General features: G+C 44.8%; 1 protein-coding gene across 6 annotated transcripts in view; it reads right to left on the reverse strand.

Annotated features, from left to right (window-relative positions):
* Positions 1–568: 568 nt before the first annotated feature.
* The window catches only part of Klf3 (KLF transcription factor 3), a 31,338-nt gene continuing 13,565 nt past the window's right edge, over positions 569–18,341 (reverse strand). For 2 of the 6 annotated variants that reach the window (XR_015636486.1, XR_015636487.1), the window contains exons 2-7: positions 18,238–18,333; positions 12,285–12,768; positions 11,594–11,744; positions 7,492–7,570; positions 7,111–7,271; positions 570–4,463 (exon numbers count right to left, since the gene is read on the reverse strand). Coding sequence is in view for 3 of the 6 variants with exons in the window: in NM_001105742.3 (NP_001099212.1) it covers positions 4,282–4,463; positions 7,111–7,271; positions 11,594–11,744; positions 12,285–12,768; positions 18,238–18,294 (1,035 nt within the window). In the remaining 3 variants the exon portion in view is untranslated. 6 annotated transcript variants of the gene reach the window in all.

Consider the following 18,341-nt stretch of genomic DNA (forward strand, 5'->3'; position numbering starts at 1 on the left):
ATGGGAGTTTCAGAGGGAAGTTTGAGAGTCCCATAAAGACTCCATTGGGGTCCTTTGTGCAATGTTTTATGAAATTTGTGGTGTCTGGTTAGTTCTTAACCAGAATTAGCTGTGATTGGGAAGAGGCCAATATTACTGGAGTGAAAAGTCTGCTTTACTGGGACAATGAAGCTGGAGGATGAGCTATGATTAAGAAAAAGGAGAATTATAGAAGCAGACTCTTTTGGGAAGTTTCCTCAGGTCCAACACTACACAGCAAGGAGGCATTGTAGTTAGAGTGGAGAAACAAAGCTCTTCTAAAATGCACTAGATGTATTTACAGATGAATGTCTGCAGTTCTATGGCTTAAACTCAGTCTTCCTCTTCCTGGACGTTACTGGGTTGCTTTAAGGCTCCTGAGGTGTACACCTACTGGCTAGATGGACTTCCTTCTCTATGAGGTGTACCTACTGGCTAGATGGACTTCCTTTTCTAACCATATTGCTCATCGGTGACTTACTTTGAAATTTTACACCTCTCACATCTTTGTTCCTGGTGAATACTCCCTACAGTAATCACATGATCATGTGTAATATTCAGATGGTTTTATTAACAAGTATATAATACATATATTGCATAATGTATATAGTATATGAGGACTGTACAGTACAAATTTATGTTCACAGTTTGACATGACAAAATGTCATTACTGAATTCCCATTGGACTACAGGGTAGAAACAGAGAAGGTACATTAAACATTCACATCTTTAGTAAGAAAGATTACCAAAATGTTTCAGTATTTGCAAGTATACTAAGCATGCTAAAAACCTTTACCCATTCAGTCTTATTAGCTTATAAAATATATTACACTTTATTAAAAATTTCTGCATAGTTTATACAAGTATTAAAGTACTGTAAATGCAGTAAGCCTGCTATGCTTGCAGGTAGGGTTTAAGAGATGCCAAGCAGAAAGGTTATTCTGACCCTCTAACACTAGGTACATAACAGGAAAAAAAAGTGCTAGTATTTGTAAAACACATTGTAGCCCTCTTTTAATGCATGTAAAATGGCTTTGTAAATGTATTACTTAAGTGAATTTGCAATCATTTAGAAACTGTTAACCTTGACCAGGAAGAGAATAAAGGAAACTCAAGTGACTTCATGTACGTTAGCAACTCCTTCAAGACAATTCTAGTTTCAAACCAAATGACTTAAAAACCTCTGATCTGAGATTGTCTTTGTAACAATCTAAGGAATGGTGTGCAGACTGCAGTATCAGCAACAGTCTCTTGAACTCCACATTAGTGCAGTACTGGTAGTGCAGGTGGGTGTTTAATAAAACATACATATACACATATCTCTCCCCTCTAATTGTTCCAAGGCTCTTGCAACGTCTGCATATCTAGTATCTTCTTAGTTGAACAAAGCTTTTCTACACACAGTCTCCAAACCAAGTGACTTTAGAGCGCAAAATGCCCATTGAATGATGCACCCTCCCACCATCAAACTCGAAAACATAAGATTCTGATTATTTTGGAACTTCCCCAAGATGACACTTGAGCAGTACTTGAATGAACTCTGTAACGATTTACACAGTGCTGGTTTCATGTTTACAGCTGGTTCTCATCAATTCAGTGCAGCTGAGCTACACTGACAGTGACATAGCACACCATCAAAAATGGAAGATCCAGGGCATCTTACGTCTTCCACAAAAACAGATTAAAAAAAAAAAAAGCCAACCAACCAACCAACCAACCAAACAAACACTAAAAAGAGACTAAATTTCTCAACTATCATAGTAAAATACAAATACATACATACATACATACATACATTTTATATATATAGAAAAGAAATTTGGTAAGGGCCAATTAACTAAAAGTATATCAGACTAGCGTGGGAATAGAGAATGGCTTCTCTGGGTTACTTCAGAGTTAAAATGGATCTTTCTGTTAACATGATCTAAGCAAGCTAAAGAGTAATGTAATAAAGACTTCTGAACAAAATTTAAATACATCATGGAGCTCCTAAATACTCTGGTTTGAAGCGAAAGCAAAGCTAACTGTCCTTCCTTGCAACCCCCCCACCCCCACTTCACTGGGTTGGAGCACACAAACTGGACTCTTCAGTGCTCTGCAGAAGAACCATTTCAAGACAGGATGGTGTTGGCATACATGCAACGGAAACTGACAAGGGAGACCCTGCTTTCCCAAGAGACAATCCACTCCTCGATTCATGTCATAGTTGCAAACAATAGAGAAAGGCAAGAGCCTAATTGGCGTACTTTAATAGCCTGAACAGATTTCCCCCCAGTGCTAAAATAGGAAGGAAAGGAACCCAAGAGCCAAGATAACATTTCTTTGCAGTTTTCACCCACAGTCCCCCTCAGATGGTTCACAGGGCCGAGCAGGACCTCCTGAATGCAGTCCCTGCAAATGTGAACACAGCGCCATTGAAGCAAGCTGCCTGCAAGTACAGGCCTCCAAGGCCCCCAAGGTCTCTCATTCACCGGTCATTCAAGAACAATCAGGTAGGGTGATGTTCCCCCCAGTTCGGGTGGTGTTGGATCCTGAGTTGTGGCTGGGATGAATGATTCCTCTCTTCTCTTCTCCTCCACGCCCCTGTAAGGGGATGCAGGGACTATTGGTCACAGGTAGCCGTATCTGACCGTTGTGCCCATTTGTAACCAGTGGCCTTTCTGCATGTGAACTGTTTTTGTTGGCATTGAGACTGTGGTGTTCAAAAGCCTGCTTTTGAAAAAACAAATACTCCCCCCCACCCCCAAATAATGGTGCTATTTATCTGCAACATCAGCACAAGTCATTGCTTTTTGTTTGTCCTAACAGGGTACCTGGTAGCCAACAGGAAATTGCTAGCTCTGGGAGAAACTTGTGGGAATCTTCAAGCTACATATACAAATCCCTGAATTGTGATTTTCTCTATTTAAAAAAAAAAAATCTGTCACCAAAATAAAGATCTATGTGCTTCACACTAGGAGTATTTACAAATAGTGTCACCCAGGTCTTAATTGAATGACTTTACTCAAGCTTAGTGGATGCTCTTGTATACTGTGTTGTGTGTCACAGACACAAATGATAGCTGGTTTGGCACCATACAGCTCACACAGAACAGCTTTGTATGAAAGCTATGTGACTAATTGGCTATGGGGATATAAGTACCACGCAACGTTTTCCTGTTTGCAAAAACACTCTTAGTAGGTTGGGGAGTGGGGGTGGGGGTGGGGGTAAGAGACCATTTTATACTCTATCTCAAAAGTTTTTGCTTCTTTTTTTTTTTTTTAACATAACTGCGCAAATGTTTCTGTGGATTCCTTACTCTCAATGCCTCGAGATTGATAATGAAGGAACCTGCAGGAACGGAGGTGGTGGCTTGGATAACCCTCTCGGTATCCAGCTTTGTAGCAAAGGTGTGCTTGGTCAAGTTACGCCTGGGGATGCACAGTTAACAAATGCACTGCACAGCTAATGTGAGTGGCCCAGACACTGTGGATGGTCCAGCCACTCCTAGCCAGGAATGGCTGACTTCCTCCTCCATTCCCAACATCTTCTGCTTCTTCCTCACACTATAGGAGCACACGGCCCACCTACGCCAACAGCTCCTGCTCAGCTCCCAGGGATGGCAAAGCCTCCACATGAGCTTCAGGTGCCACAGCAGACAAAGGGCTTGATTTAGCTGAGTTGGTAAGACAGGCCAACGAGCAAACCGTGGGAAGGGTAATGGTGAGAGGGTGGGATCAGCTTGACATCTCGACGTCTTGATAGCTGGTAAAAGGGACCGCATTCTTTCTGTCGTCAAACACAAAATGAGGCAGAAGTACGAAGGTCTCTGGCAAGGACTAGCAGGCTGGATACACTGTATTTCTAATACATTTACTTTGACATTCTTTTGAGGAATACATGGAGAAACCGACAAATTGGTCGTTAGTTTACATGTTCCCTTGTTCTCATTACATTAAATGTATCTGTAAGGAGGGTTTGCTTAGCATCCCCGGAAAAAATGTTCACATTCTTTAGGTCTGACCCGTGGTAAGGAGAGGGGGGGTTAGAGTATCAACTACTGACCATATGGAAGTCTTGAATGATATAAATTCAGGGATCCAGACCAGCTGAATCGAAATTAAAATGTACATATAAAAATGAGTTAGAAAATGGGCAGGAGGACGGGGGGGGGGGAGGGAGAGAGAGAGAGAGAGAGAGAGAGAGAGAGAGAGAGAGAGAGAGAGAGAGAGGTGTGTGTGTGCCAGGAAGAGCGGGGAATCACACTGAGCTGGAGACAGGCTTTCAGACTAGCATGTGGCGTTTCCTATGTAGGGCAAGGTGGTCGGAGCGAGAGAAGCTTCGGTCACAGTCTGGACACTGGAAAGGTTTGATTCCAGTGTGTTTTCGGAAATGTCTCGTCAGTTCATCAGACCGAGCAAACTTCCACGTGCAGCCTTCCCAGGTGCATTTGTACGGCTTTTCCCCTGCAAAGAGGCAAGGAGGAGTTTAATCATTTTTGTCCTTGGGAATAAAAAGAGAATCTACGGTTTTTGAACTAACGCCTTTGGAAAATACAACTTTCGAGGTAACATCATACACAACTCTCAATTAACACGGTGCTGGAAGAAACAAACATTCTCTCCACAGAAAATCAACAAAAAAGAGAGAGAGCTCTTATAGCAGGAAGAGCCATTCTGAGGGACAAGCATGGAGCACGTGGATTCTGCTTGTGTAGGCCTGACAGCCTTAAGCCTCCCTGTGCACTTCGTGGTTCCACTGAAAGCTTGTGGGTTTTTCTTATGCTTTGGCATCGTTTTCTAAAACTGTAATACCTGTTAAAGAATTCAACAAGCCGTTTCCTTATTTACTCCCTGACAGGGATGCCAAGGACAGTGCTTTGAGCCCCTATGTTCTAAAAACAGAAGTTCCCTCCGCCTCTCTCAAACCAGACCTCTACACACCCCTTCCTGTAGGCTAACCATCACTCACATGTGAGGAACAGAAGGCCCTTGTGGGGAAATGCTAGTGAGAGCCAGTGTGGAGACCTTCACAGCTACACAGTGCTTAGCGCTGCTCTTATTTTATTAGTGTCAGTAATACAAGCTGGCCGCCCCAACACAGAATTTAGAACACTAAGACATTCTCAACCTGTGGGTTGCAACCCCACCAGGGATTGTCAAATGATCCTTTCACGGGGGTCGCCCAAGACCAGAGACATTTACATTACAATGCGTAACAGTAGCAAAATTAGTTATGAAATAGCAACAAAAATAATCTTATGGCTGGGGGGGGGGGTGTCAGCATAACATGAGGAACCATAGGGCAGCCTTTGGGAGGTTGAGAACCACAGCTCTAAAATCTGAAACTTGGTGAGTCTCCCATTGTGGCAGATGATGCTCTCCTGTGGCACTGTGTCAACGCTCATTGTTAGAAAAACGGTTGTATAACTAAAGTGATCTTCTGGCTGTGTGTAGAACGCACACATGAAACAACAATGTTTGTGCTTGGGCTTACCTTTTCCTCAAGATGCCTCACTACACTTCTGCATGACATAACCCAATATCCACGGGAATCTGAAACAGTTCTAGCCCAGAGTACTTCAGGACACCTGGCCTAGCACAGGTGACAGATTAGTCCCTGTTTAGTGAGTGATCAGTCTCTATATCCTTAGAGTCAGTATTGGGATTTCTGTGTTGTGTCTTTCTCCTCAGCCCATGCACACCTATATCTGGATCCAAAGACTCAACACGACTTAAATTTAAAGCTGATGACACAGATTAAGCTCCAAGCCTTGGCCATGCCTGGTAAATGATTTATGGCCAGTGCTTTCTGGGAGCCTCTCTCATTCAGTTCCTCTGCCTCTCCCTTCTTTCCTGGATTCACCAAAAACTACTGCTATTTTTCTGTACTGAATCCCAGACTTCTCTCTGAGGATATTCCCAGAGAAGAAAGACCCAACCAACTCAGAAAAACAGCCTACGCTCTGGGCTCTAGACAAAGGTCACACAACACAGCCAATCACTGTTAAACTCTAGTGTCCACTGAAGGGCCTGAGACAAGAGCGGCCTCAGCCCACAAAGGAAGCACAGGTCCTGGCAGCCGCTGGAAACATCTGTATGATTCTTTAAGGTGCCACTCTAGCAAGCCTTCGGGAGCACTGGGGGTGCGGTGGGGTTGCATATTTTTCTACTGAGAGAAAAATGTTGACATGACCTGGCAGGTGACTCTAGGCTCAACCCTGGCCAATATGGAGAGCACACCCTTGAAGAGCTAGGGTAGACAGTGATGGAATTCTCTCCATTTTAAAAGGCATCAAGTGTATCCACACTCCTCTCTTCAGAGCCGATCTGCCCTGACAGCAGCATGTTTCTGTTCTGCATAAAAATGGTCCTCTACTATCAACAATCTTATCTCAGAGGCTGGGCTGCAGGCCTCAGTTGGTAAAGTGCTTTCCTTGCTAGCTCCCTGAGGCCCATCCTCAGAGCCTAGATGAAAATACTGGGTATGGTGGTATAGTGGGGTAGGTGGATCTCTACCGGAACTCCCGACAAGTAATTCCCAGATCATAAAAGGTGGATGGTACCCTGGAGGAACAACACCCAAGGCTATCCTCACCCCTAGACATACTGCAGCAGAGACTCTTGGGAGGGCCCCACCCCTGACAGTGAGTGCTTCTTTCTCATCCCCCACACACTCCAACTCCTTAGGACAGACTTAGGGAACGAGGAACCTGAACGAGGGACTGCTTTGGTTCTAAACTACCTAATAATTATCCACGTTAGATCATTACAAAGATGGGACTCACAAAGACATCAATATGTTCACTTTCAAGATTAGAGACTTGGCATTATCCAAGCAGCGTCCCTCACCCGCTATGCTTAGGAGCGGACGTGTTTCAGACTTTCAGATGGAAAATCTGAAAGTCTGAAACCCACGTGAAGGTCGAAGAGAACTAACTTCACAAAACTGTCCTTTGGCCTTCATTTTCACCCAACGGCATGTGTGCCATACCCTGCCTCCCAATAATAATAAGAAAATAAAGTAAAAAGCTTCTGGTCTCAGGGTGTTTGGAATGCTGATGCGTCGACTTTACCTCACACACCTAGCATTCGGCGCTGATGCGTCTCCTACCTGTATGGGTTCTTCTGTGTGCTTTCAAGTGCGAGCTCTTAGTGTAGACCTTATTGCATCCATCATAGTCGCATCTGTGTATCCTGCGCTTCCTTTGGGTATCCGGGGATTCCACAGGTAGAGGTCTCTTCCCGGGCTGCACAATGACGGAAGGGTGGTTCCTATTGAAGTCAAGATCAAATGCAAAATATTGAGTGAAGGTGCTTCGCTTCCCTCAGTCTACAAAAAATAAAAAGCATTTACAACATTGGGCAAAAACAAACAAAAACCCCCCAATGAAATAAAAAGTAAGAATAAGACCAATTAAAAAAAATAATTAGCTGCTCAACCCAAGAAGCGCTGCTTTTATATTCATTCAACAAACATGTAGCGAGCACCTACCATGAGCCAGGCACTGTGCTTGGCACCGGGACACAAAGATGAATAAAAACAGGGTTCCTGCCCTCGAGGAGCTCACACTCTAGGGGGAGACAGACATGGAGATAAGTAATGACAGCAAGAAGGTTAGGTGCTACGCTGAGGGCGGTGCCGCGTGCAGGGAGAGGCTCTCGGCGCGTGGCGCGTGTCCGGTATTTCTCAGCACTGCACAGGGTTTCCCACGGGCTAACTCTCTGACTTTCATTTTTCTCGAAGGAAACATGTGAACAGTCAAATCCCTACTTCTTAGGAAAGCACGCTGCTCTACAGATCTATATTCCATCCTTCCTTTCAATGTCACTTTTAAGGACCACTGACTGACATTCAGTTTTCGTTGGCTCTTTCAAAGGGAGTCCGTCATTGCTGTTAGACATCACCATCTTTCAGCACCAGCGTGGCTCTCGCATGAGGAAGGGTTCCAGCACTCCTTAGTAAAGTGGGGGAGGGTGGTGACAAGGACACTGGCTCCCAGGGGAGGGTGGGAACACCGGATGCCCTCCCCACCTTCTCTCACATTTGTCACAAGGGTTCTTAAGCCACACCCGCGAGAGCAAGGGCAGATGGGAAAAAGTGCGTTTTTTTTTTTTTGGGGGGGGGGACCCCTTCCCCGCTGTCTACCAAGTCACTGAAGAGTTCTAGTTTGCCCATGTCTCTGGGAGCAAAGGCGCTGCTTTGAATCTCTGGGCCCTCAAATATTCTCAATGATGCAAGGATGCTTTCTGTGTGGAAGCGTATTAAAAATAATAATGGTTCTGAAATTAACGTAAGTGAAGTTACATAAGGGCATTAAGTGCATGTCATAAAATATTTTAGGTTCAAAAAATTTTCACTTTTTTTTTTCTTGGCCTGAGGTGACCAGTTAAATAATAAAATGTGGGTTCATTTTATGTGGTCTTTCTTACTTCTGTCAGATAAACTAAATCAGGATCTAGAGACACAGAAAAGTGAACAGGAACAGCGGGGGCATGGTCAGGTGACTGGAACTCCCATCACACATGCACATAGTTTTTATTTTAAATTTGAAAAAAAAAAAACAACCACAAGGAGAATAAGGTTGTTGTTGTTGTTGTTGTTAAGATTGAGTAAGTCACTAAAAACCCTTCAGTAAAAATGAAACCATCTAGGGAAGATCTGGTAGCCTATGTCTGGGACACAGGCAGACAGTCAATGCCAAGTGGCTTTAGAAATCTTGTTCAACACTGGATTTTCTGTAGGTTGAGAATCTAAATCATTTCATCATAGTAATTACAACTGCATTTCCCAGGGTCCGCTCTGTCACTGACTGTCTCTGTGCCTTGAAACTCTGTGAGGTGGGGGTGTTGATAATGCTACCAAGACTGCTGTGGATGCGAACAGTGTGGGGACGGCTCCTGCTGGTGACTTAGTGCTCAGAGAACCACGGGATGGCAGCGTTTGTGCCAGAGGTCAAATGACTAGCACTCTGTGCTCAGAAGTACCCTGATGCACATCACAGTTGTCCAATTCACCCAGAGTTTTCTGGATGTTCTAAAGCCAGTCTAAAAAAATCTATCAAGTCAATGTCTAATTAGAAAAGGTGACAGTGTGGTTGTGCAGGGTAAAGTCAGAGAAAGATTAAGGGTCTTGGCAATTTTGGTTTTCAGCCTTTTGTCACTCATGTCTAAAGAGATCCCTTGGGATCATACAAGCATAGACCAGCTACTACGTAGCAGATATCTGCTCTGAGTTAAACTGGCCCTTCCAACGTCGGTATCCTCACACCCTCTCCTGTTTTTCTGTTCTCCCACTTTTCAGTTCTGAATGCAGCCTAACAAAGATAAAACAAAGGTAAAGGCATTCTGTATTTTATATTTTGCTATACCTTTGAATGCACTTTAAAACGGTCCTAAAGCTGTAATTCTGGATCAAGCAAATGGGTTTCCAAGCTGTGAAGCCCACGCCTAGGCAGCAGGGTTTTGGGGTTGGTGTTGCTGGGGGCTAGGCTCACCGCAATGTTCTAGGTACTTGGCTTCAAGCAATTCTTTCCTGGCTAATGTGTTCTATGTGGGCTGCTACTGGGCCCACTCCAAGACATTACTCAATCCCATCTGCGAAAGAATTACACAGAGTGCATGTTCCACTGTGGCTAATCTACAGGGCTTTTTTTTTTTTTTTTTTTGAGGAGAAAAATGCATCTTAGGTCAGCATTAAAGGAGCACATTACTCATTAGGCATTTAAAAACCTCTAGCAGTGAGATCACTAAAGGAATATTACTTGAAACAGGAATATATACATATAGTTATATTATATAACATACACACAGAGAGAAAGATTCAGAGAAAATGTGTATGTGTGTGCGTGTGTGTCCAGGTCTCATGTAAGTCAGGCTGGCTTAAATGCCTGATCCTCCTACCTCTGCCTCCCCCATGCTGGGATCACAGGCATATCCTACTACACCTAGCTAGAAACAGTATTTTCTTTTAATCGGTATTTAAAGAATGGGAGACTGCTTGCAAATACTTTCCCACAATGTCTCACATTTTAATTAGTAACATAAGGCTAGCCCTCTGCTACCTACTGGCTAACTACACAAGGAGAACACCCAAAGAGATGAAGGCGCTCAAAGCAGGTTCCCTGGGTCGAGAGTGGGACTGTGGGTGGACCGGGTACTGTAACTGATGTGTTGTCTCTTCAGTTCTCTATCTGTTCTGAATAAAAGAACTCACTTGAAACTGGGCATGTTGATTCCTGCTTACAACCCTTATAGCCAGGAGGCAGATGGGTCTGGAATATGAGGTCAGTCTAGGCTGCACACCAAGACCCTGTCTTTAAATCGAAACAGACAAAAACCCTAAAACAGAACTTTTAAGAGGAAGTACTATGCAACTGTGAAAAATGAAAGCTCGTGCCAAGATCCTTCCCTTGCCTGAGGCTGCAGATGGGATGGAGAGTCACCCTTCTCAGCTACTAGGGAAAACACATGATGCCACATATCTGCCATCATCCCTAGACCAAAAGCTCAGCGTGGTGGCGTGGTCACACATGAGCCGCTGTGAAAGCCACACAAACCAGAGGTGGCTGTGACTGCAGTCGACCTGAAGACACCCGAAACGGCTTCTGTAAAGCTGGAGAAGCCACACTCTATTGTTGAGCTGTGTGACAGGAGAGGAGAAGGTAGGACGGGAAAGGTAGGCAGAACATTTCCTGAAGCTGGAGAGAAGGTGGTGTGGGAGAGGAATGGTGGGAGGGACCCTGCAGAGGCAGTAGCTGTGGATGCTGAGGCTGTCCCAGTGCACTGGCTGGACCTGATGCAGAAGCACTGTAGCAGAGTCAGTACAAGAGTAATTACAATAAAAAACAAAAACAGAGGACGTGGGCAGTGAAAGATGAGCTTTGCCCTCTCGCACTGAGACACAGCACCTGGGTCGAAGCCATCTTCCCAGAGACTGCTCTCCCCAGTGATCAAACCATGAACTGTGACTTAAGCACGTGAGGTACCATCCTGCTCAAGCAGAGGCTCAGATGCTGGCCAAGGCCAAGCATCCTTCCTGCTGGCTTAAAGGTCTGCAAGTGAGGAGAGGCTCGGAGGGCCGCTAGTATTAAAGACTCAATGTAAAGATTTCTTTCAGCACCGAGCTTCTCTGAGCTGCGTGGGAAGCTTCTGTGGCCAACACTGTAGTTAGCCTGGAGATTTCAATAAAAGATACTTTCAATAATAAACACACTCTACTGCGTTAAAAGTGACAACCATGGGTGGGGTGGGGCAGCTTCTGTTTGACAAGTGACAACTTTTGGTTGTTCAAGCTGATCAGCCCAATCTTCATGAAAACACCAGAGATCCCAGATGGATGGCGAACACCAAAACAAAATAAAATGAAAGATTCATGAGGTCACCTTGGGGGACCCATTAGGTGAAGTTGACATAACTGTTGTAGATATGGTTCATGTTGCTCTTGGAGACTGTCTTGGTCACGTTTAACAGAGGCACCACCCAGGGATGCCACACAAAAGATCCACAGCCATCCCATGTTTGCAATTCCACGCTTTAGTCCAGGTCCCCAGGTGCACGCCACTACTAAAACACCAGGTCCACCTAAGTATACTTACTCTTGCAACAACGCTTGCGGGGGGGACACTGAGTTCATTAAAGGGGGTGACATTTCTTCAGGGTAATAGTCAGTCCTCTGTGGTTCGATTCCAGGTTCTATTTTAATTTTTTTCTGTAATATGGGCTTCTCATAGGATTCAATTACGGGTACTAAAAAATAAAAATAGAAAAATCATTCTACACACAATGTATCAATCTCAGCTTGTGAAGGCTCAGCTCAGGGCTTTTAGCGACTACGTTTTTGTATGTGTATTTCTTCTTCTCTGGCAAGGGGTATAGCAGCACTCAACTTGTGAGTGGTCCTCACTTCTGAAGCAGACAGAGGGCCCAACAGCTCAAGGTGGCTCTCTATTACAAAATCTGGCTATCCCATGGTCCCCTCTCTACGGTTGATAAAAAGGTGGCTTTTAAGAGCCATTAGCAGTACGATCAGAGAGTACTTAAGTCTCTTTTGTGTCCAGGACCGTATTGGTACTCAGTAAATCAAAGTATAAAATACACTGTGAAAGTAACTAATTGTTGGACACTCTCCCAATATCAACACTTCAAAACAAAAACAGAAGAACTGCCCGGACAGGCCAGGATGTCCTTTTGAGGAAATAACAGCTCTGCCTAGTGTCCTCACCAGACTTCTGGCAGAGATGCCATCTACTAAGCAGGTGCTGGGTGTAGGGGCATGGCACAATTTACCTGGCATGCCGCTGTTTGAATTGTCCATTTCTTCTGACAAGGAGACCATGAGAGGCTGCTGCAGGTGGCTGGTGTACATGAAGGGGACAGGTTGTACCACGACGGGCTGGATGACAGGGAGGATGCCCGGGCTCCGGATCCCATGTCTGGTCAGTGCAGCGGCCATCACAGGTGGCATGGACAGTGGTACTCCGAAGGGTTGCACACCAGGAGAGGGGGGTGAGTATTTCTTAATGGGTGGGCTGGAGGAAGGCATGCTGAGCCCCGGTGATGCTCTCCGGTGTGATGGAAATTTCAGAGAGGAAGGAGAACCAGCAGCAGAAGGCGGGGAGCCCCGCTTGTTCACAGTGAGGTCCACAGGCTCCATCTGTATCCCGTGAGCGAGGCCTTCTGGGGTCTGGAAGAACTTGTCAGGTAATGGTGTAGAGTAAATGACCCCATATTTGTTGGGCTTCATTGATTCTATGTAATTTGATGGGTAGGACTATGAGAAACAAGAGGGAAAAAATGGGTAAGTATAAGGAGACATACTCTAGATCTAGAGGTGTGTGTTCCCCCAAAAAGCTATGAGAGAAGGTTGGCAAATGCTAGAAAATAAGGTTGCTGGGACCCAAGAAAAACTGGAAATTGAATTCACGACTTTCATATTCAGCGAGAAGGCTAATACTGTCAGGCTTCTAAAGCTGTGCATCACGGAGGGCTTGGGGCCTTCATTAGGAGTCAGCAGTGAGTTCGAGAGCAGGTCAAGTTATATAACCTGAGGGGTTTTTTGTTTTGTTTTGGAGACAGAGTCCAGATGTACTCCACAGCTGTAAGACTTCAAACTCCGTAAGATCACAGCAAACCCAAAGATGGCTAGGCACACTGTTACGAATACTGATTGGGTGACTAGGAGAGCAGCAGCCTCAGATGACAAAGACTTCTGTCACCTTTCTAGCAAAGTCTTCAGTGACAGGGATAAAGAGTAAAAAGACAAATGTAAAAAAAAAAAAAGACTTCTAATCCTGTGCAGAAATATGCAAAGGAATGAGACCAGAAGGTACGAGACGAGGTTTGGGGGTCAGCTGTCAGCAGGGATGGAAGGGTGAATAAAGACAACCCTAGATCTCCTCCCTCCTCTTAATTAATTACAGAATCTAACTCTACAGCCCAGGCTGGCTTTGAACTTGTAGCAATCCTCCTGCCTCTGCCTCCAAGTGTTGGTCTGCACCAGCATGCGCCACTCTGCCTTCCGCTAGAACTAGCCAAACCCACAAGTCTACCACAAGGCAAGAGTTCATACAGCAGCATGGACATTAAGCCTATTTAATTAAAACAGGTGTTATTAGGGGTTGGGGATTTAGCTCAGTGGTAGAGCGCTTGCCTAGGAAGCGCAAGGCCCTGGGTTCGGTCCCCAGCTCTGAAAAAAAAAAACCAAAAAAAAAAAAAAAAAAAAACAAAACAAAACAGGTGTTATTAAAAGAAAAGGCTCACTTAAAGAGGGTCTCAATAATTAACTCCAGGGAGAAGCTTCACACGCTTAAAGGACATAGTTCTGATGGGAGGCCCGACTTCATGAGATGGATGGAGGGCAGCAGTGGGTAGTGCAGCACCTTCCTCTGTCAGCCCTGTTCTTCTGAGACCTCCCACTGACCTAGATGTTGATGCCCAGTTACTGGCAGCTGAACAGGAAGCAGAATGAGGACTTCCATGGCTGCCACCGCTGGATTTTTTAACCCGTGGCACAAATTTAAGATTAAGTGGGAATTCAAATCCTGGGGAATTTGCAAATTTAATAATATCCTCAGGGTTCTCAAAGTCACCAAGGAAGAAAAGGGCCACACATCAAGCTGAGTTTAAGACACACTGTGGGGGTTGGGGATTTAGCTCAGTGGTAGAGCGCTTGCCTAGCAATCGCAAGACCCTAGGTTCGGTCCCCAGTCCAAAAAAAAGAAAAGAAAAAAAAAGACACACTGTGCATCTACTGTATCTACTTAGTGCAAATGGATGTCCCTCTCCTCTGTACTGCCTTCAAGTCTCCTTCAAAGACCCAGGCTAGGTGTAGGGAGGTCCTCTGGGACGGACACTCTACCCCGGGTACAGAATTAACTATTTCCAGTCCAACTGCCTCACAAAAGAGTGAAGAAATATAGTCCTTCCTTGGCTCGCCAGAAGTCTGAGAATCTTCTTTAAGCCAGGTTTAAGTATTTGGGTAGAGCACACAGCCTACAACAGCGGCTGGCACCCATCCAAAGGCAGGCGCCCTATAAAACCTGATGCATACAGGTGTGACTTGTGATGCAAATTCCACTAAGCTACCTCCCTCCTCTAGACCACTCCTGTCTTCTAAGTACACAGGTATTCCTGAACAGGTCTCAAATATACACCAGAAGCAAATGTTGGATGGAAAATTTCTCTGGGCATTGACAGGTGTGGATGGACCCCGCAATGGTCTCCACTGCCTTCTGCGACATAGCTGTCCAAAGACAAGACACAGACAAAGCCCTACCAGCTCCACCCCAGCCCTTTCCTTTCTTCTTTTGAGATGTGCACTGAGTGTCCCCCACCTCTGCTGTGTGTGTATATGTGCTGACTGCTGCTTGTCATCAGAATGTGAGGCAAGAGCTTCATAAGTTCTCAATGAATGTCTGGGATGAATTAACCTGCTTTCTGCAAGTCTTTGATCCTGGCAAGGTTAGGTAGGGGCAGTAACAATACTTTTGATTCTCGAATACATGAGGATTGGGTGGGGATGGGGTGGGGAGGGAGGCTTGGACACTCTCCCAGAGGTCTCACCATTACTTTATAAAGTGAGACTTTCCAGTCTCGTATTTTTATTAGGAGCAGCGTTGAAGGGTTCTCTTCACAAGACAGTAAGTGGGTGGGACAACTGACACGAACAGGAAGTCTCTACTGCTAATGGACATGAAAACAAGGGGCATCTGAGACGGGCTGCTTAGGAGCCCTCAGACCACAGGTGGGGCTGTGTGCACAGGAAGGCGGAAGGCGTGGCACATTCATAAACACTTGCTCTGGGCTCAGCAAACGCTCTGAGGCAAACAGAAGGCTTTCTGTCCACCTGGCCCAGGAAAACCACCAAGGGTTCTGTTGGGACAGAGCAGGGGAAATTACTGGTTTTAAGTACTTCTCAAAGTACAAGGAGTCTGCTGGGTGACAAGATTCACCAGAAAAAGAAAAGAAAAGGAGAAAAAAAAAGGGAATTTATAGAAGGATTAAAAAGTATTTTGGGGTTTATTTTTTTCCTCCTTCAATTTTTTTTTTCTGATTGCCTGAATCAATCAGAACCCTAGATTTCAATCTTTTCTGTAAGGCCCTTCAATCACTTGTCCAGAGCTTAACACAGTTTGTATTTCAGTAAAGGAATGGTGTTTCTTCACTTTTTCTATTGCACTGGCTAGGATTTCCTTTTAAAAAGAAAAAGGTGGTAGTGGGGACTGACAACAGACATACAGTCACAAGAGCCTTGTCATTTTTTTTAAATTTTTTTATTTTTGTGTGTGTTGGGATTTAAAAGAAAACTCTTGAGGCTGGAGAGATGGCTCAGTGGTTAAGCGCTCTGGTTGATCTGGCAGAGGACCCAGGTTTGGTTCCCAGCGCCTACACGGCAGCTAACCAGCCTGTGGCTCCAGTTCTAGGGGATCCAATATCCTTTTCTGGCATCCTCAAGACACCGCATGTATTGACACATATACACGCATGAAATCCTAGCATGCAGAGGGCTGAGGCAGGAGGACTGCCTTGAGTTAAGGACAGTATGGGATATACAGCAAGACTCTGTCTCAAACGAAACAAAAACAAACCGACAAATGTCCTAGGCTGCCATTAACATGTGCTTTCTGACTCCTCCAGTTCTTCCTGTCAGAATGAGGGAGAGGAAATTTGTAGAGCTGACAGCACAAACTGAAGGTCTTTTTACTCCCTGCACAGTAAGGACTAAAGCTAACTTTTGGAACTAGAATCAAATGCTGTGTCAAGTGGACTGACCACTGGCACATGAAGGAGGTAATTTATTACAAAAAATATTTTTACATATTTCAACTTTGTGCGTGTGCTGTCTTTGTTTTAGTTTTGTTTTATTGGCCAACTAGACCCACGTTTGGGGTGCCTAGGAAGAGGGAGGTCAACTGAGAAACAATTGTCTCTATCAGACTGGCCTGTAGGCAAATCTGGGGCATTTTCTTGACTAATGATTAATGTGAGAGGAATCACCCTTGGGCCAGTGGTTCTTGGTTCCATTAGAATTTGTTCATTAGAATTGCAAGCCAGTGAGGAGAGCTCTTGCAAGGTCTCTGCCTCAGGCTCCTACCCAGATTTTCTCAGGGATGGTGTGACCTGGAGCTGTGAGCTGAAATAAACCATTTCCTCCCCAAGCTGCTTCTGGTCATGGCGTTAAGTGCAGCAGTAGAGGCAAAGTTACAGCCGTCCTAATGTATAAAATAAAATTTTCTTTTTTTTCCCCTCCAGTGAAGCACATGTTCCTGGTACTTGGTACTCTCATACCCCCATAATGTCGGGGTCCTTGCCTTAACTGCAACTGGGTTTGTGAGCTTGTTTTCATCCCTGATTAAGACACTGGATGTACATTAGTTAAATGTATCACTGATGGCCATGTGACATTCATAAACATTATAATTTCCAGTTACAAAAATACCGATGTGGCTCTCTTTTAACTTTCATATTTCCAGAAGATCATGATGTAACAGTTGAGAGAAAGGGGGCTGAAGGATAGTGTAGTGAAGCCTTAGCCCAGCGTCCTCCACCTTCCTAAGGCTGCAACCTTTTAATACAGCTCCTCATGTTATGGTAACCCCCAACCGTAACATTATTTTGTTGCTACTTCATAACTGTAATTTTTACTGTTATGTGATGTATGTAATTGTAATGTAAATATCTGATATACAGGATATCTGATCCTCAGCCCCACAAAGGGGTCGAGACCCAAAGGTTGAGAATCACTGCCTTAGAAGAAAAGTCTATTTTTTAAAAATGAATATAATTTTAATTGTTCAGCTATTACACTCAGGCACATGATGGCTGCATTATTGTGCTAGGATGTAAATGCTATTTCCTTAAAGATGCTCTCACTGACTTTTTGTTGCAGATGACAGTAAATACATCACCCTTAGTAGTGGCCACGGTCACTGAGTTCCAAGCACCTTGGAGTGACCCTGGTCTTGTATAAGTATTTCTGGCAGGAACTTCTATAGCCAGTGGATTCAGGATGATCTAATTTTGCAAGTGTGTCATTCCCAACCTTCAGATACACATCCAGGCCAAGATATTTTTCCCCTTGTGAATATTTTCCGATCCCGTGGAGGAAAAGAGCAGGGCAGGCTGGGAAAGCTGACTTGTTAGTCAGTGGCTACTAAACCACATCCTTGTGTCTAAGCTGCTCCTGCCTTGAAAAGTCGGGCACCTCCTTGTCACCTGTGTCTCATCTCTGTGGCCCTACACAAACACTTGGACCAAGTCTTAGTCTCCCGGTGTCTGAGTCTCACTATGGCCTGACTCCCAAGAGGGGATGACTTAGCACTAAGACTTAGAAAGAGACCGTAGATGTAATTCCCACCCAGCCACACACTCTTCCAAGTGAAATACGATCTGGTCTCCCTGCCAAGTCCCCTCTCTGGCTGGCTTCTCCTCAAGCCATCCCTCCTAGAGCCGCAGCCCCATATGGCTTCTGTCAATGCTTTCTGTCTTCCTCTTGAAAAAAAAATCACTTTATTCTCAAAGCGTTTTACACATACATTTGTGAACCTACTTTCACTATGAACAGATCGGCCTACGGCTGACCCTATCTCGGGGCGTGGGGGTAGTGGCACCTTGTTTATTACCGGGGGCTTTGAGAAACACCACCTGTCAAACGCCTGTCAAACAAGAAGCACTTTAGGAAACAAACAGGACACACAATGTTATATCAGTTAAGAGAGCTTATCAGTTTGGGGAAGCTTACCACCGAGACGGGGTCCATGGCCTCTTGCTTGACAGGGACTGGGTCAAACATGAGCATTCTTTTGGTTAAGCCTTCTAGGGTGTTCTGATGTCTGGCCTAGAAAA

Source organism: Rattus norvegicus, chromosome 14 (assembly GCF_021556685.1).
Source record: "Rattus norvegicus strain SHRSP/BbbUtx chromosome 14, alternate assembly SHRSP_T2T, whole genome shotgun sequence".
Taxonomy (NCBI): domain Eukaryota; kingdom Metazoa; phylum Chordata; class Mammalia; order Rodentia; family Muridae; genus Rattus; species Rattus norvegicus.